At 61.4% G+C, this 2,180-nt stretch overlaps 1 protein-coding gene across 1 annotated transcript in view; it reads right to left on the reverse strand.

The window, feature by feature from the left end:
• Window positions 1-1,968, reverse strand: part of LOC144713474 (pentatricopeptide repeat-containing protein At1g03540-like) — a 2,012-nt gene extending 44 nt beyond the window's left edge. The window contains exon 1 of the mRNA XM_078588064.1: window positions 1-1,968. This exon is cut by the window's left edge and continues 44 nt beyond it. Coding sequence (XP_078444190.1) covers window positions 67-1,893 — 1,827 coding nt within the window. The 5' untranslated portion in view covers window positions 1,894-1,968 and the 3' untranslated portion in view covers window positions 1-66.
• Window positions 1,969-2,180: the final 212 nt, after the last annotated feature.

The following is a 2,180-nucleotide window of genomic DNA, read 5'->3' on the forward strand; positions in this document are numbered from 1 at the left end:
TCAAGAACAAGACAATTACAAGGACGAACACGACTCGTAATCGTTTCAGCAGCCGGCAAACAAACGCTAGATCCAGCTCCTGCCCTCCGTCTTTCTTATTCCTTTCAGCTTCATCGTCTTGAAGAGCTCAGACGCGTCATCCCAGCGGTGGGCGGCCTTGTAGGCGTTGGAGAGGAGAACATAACTCAGGTGGCTGCGCGGGTCCAGCTGCCTCATCCTCGCCGCCGCCCGCTCCGCCGCCGCCGCATCCGAGTACGCGGCGCAGGCGCCGAGAAGCGCTGCCCACAGCGACGGCTCCGCCGCGAAGGCGGAGTCATCGACCATCGCCTCCGCCTCTTCCAGCAACCCGGCCCGCCCCAGAAGATCCACCATGCAGCTGTAGTGCTCCACGCCGGGCACGACAGAGAATTCCGCCGTCATCCGCCGGAATTGCCGCTGCCCTTCCTCCACCATCCCGCCGTGGCTGCAGGCGAAGAGCACGCCGACGAAGGTGATGTAGTCCGGCCTCGCCGACGCCGCCGCCATCTCCTCGAACAGGTCCACCGCCTCGCAGCTACGGCCATTCTGGGCAAACCCGCAGATCATGGCATTCCAAGTGATGGAATTCCTCTCAGGCATTTCATTAAACACCCGGCGAGCGTAATCCACGATGCCGCACTTGCAGTAGAGGTCGACGAGGGCGGAGCCGACGACCACGTCGCCGCGGCGGCCAGTCCGGACGAACCAGCCGTGGAGCTCCTTGCCGCGCCTGGCGTCCGCGAGACCAGCGCAGGCACGCAGGACCGTGCTCAGGCTGAAGTTATCGTCGTCCTTGTCCATGGCGCGGAAGACGTTAACGGCGGCCTCGTAGTCGCCGGCATGGCAGTACCCGCCGAGGAGGGCGCACCAGGAGACGGCGTTCTTGGCCGGGATTCTGTCGAAGACCCGCCTCGACTCCGCCATGGTGCCGCACTTGGCGTACATGTCGACCAGGCTGCTGCCCACCACGACGTTGTCGGCGAGCCCGGAAGCGACGGCAATTGAGTGCGCCTGCTTCCCCTGCCGCAGCCGGCCCAGATTTCCCAGCGCGGCGAGCAAGCTCCCGCAGGTGAACCCGTCGACCGGAAGGCGGTGGCGACGGCGGCCCGTGACGAAGACGGCGAGAGCCTCGGAGAATTCCTCGTTCCGGGCGAGCGCGGAGATGGCGGCGGTCCAGCAGATGGCGTCTGGAGTAGGCAATTCCTCGAACACGCGCCGAGCTTCGAACGTGGAGCCATGGCCGCCGTACATGTCGATGAGGGAGGAGGAGATGACGGGGTTGGACTCGTGCCCGAGAGAGAGGATTACGCTGTGGAAGCTCCGGCCGAGGAGAAGGCCGCCGCGGCCGTGGATGGCGGCGCAGGACTTCACGGCGGCAGAGAGGGTGAAGGCGTTTGGGCCGACGCCGACGACCCACATCTCCTTGGTGAGGGCCACGGCCTGGAGAGGCTCGCCGGCGCGGACATAGCCGGAAACCATGGAGGTCCAGGCGACCACGTCTCTGTGGGGCATTTCGTCGAACACGCGGCGAGTGGAAGCGAGGTCGGGGCACAGCTTGAAGTAGAGGGAGAGGAGGCTGTTGCCCACGAAGCGGTCCGCGTCGAGGCCGGATTTAAGGATGTGGGCGTGGAGCTGGAGTCCGGGGGGGAAGGAGGAGCGCTTGGTGAGGGATTGGAGGAGGGCGGCGTAGCAGAGGGGAAAGGCCACTTCATCGTTTGGGCTGGCGGATCGAAGGCGGCGGAGGGCCTGCGTTGGGCAGCCGGTAGAGCAGAGACTAAGGATTTCTGAGCGAGTGGAGAACGAGATTGAACCTGTGGAAACGCCGAAGTTGAGGAGGGGTTGGACGACGAAGGACCCAGAACGCCCGATCAACATCCACCCGTCAAAGAAGACAACCCAGTCTCCCTTAGCCAATTATATACACTTTTCCTGCCCCCATGAGAAATTCTCTTTGGAGGGGGAAAGGGTTTAAGCTTTGGCCTATCAACATTAAGAGGTCACCCGTAAAACCACAGCCCACAGCCCTAAATTAAAGATTTTGATTAAGTTTTCAATTTTTTTTAATTTCGGCTTATGTGACGAGGAAGAATTTGAAATTGGTAGAAGTTTGCTAGAGTTTATGATTGAAAGAAAATTGATCTATCCCATATTCTCTTCTATGC

The sequence above is a fragment of the Wolffia australiana genome, chromosome 16, assembly GCF_029677425.1.
Source record: "Wolffia australiana isolate 7733 chromosome 16, ASM2967742v1".
Taxonomy (NCBI): Eukaryota; Viridiplantae; Streptophyta; class Magnoliopsida; order Alismatales; family Araceae; genus Wolffia; species Wolffia australiana.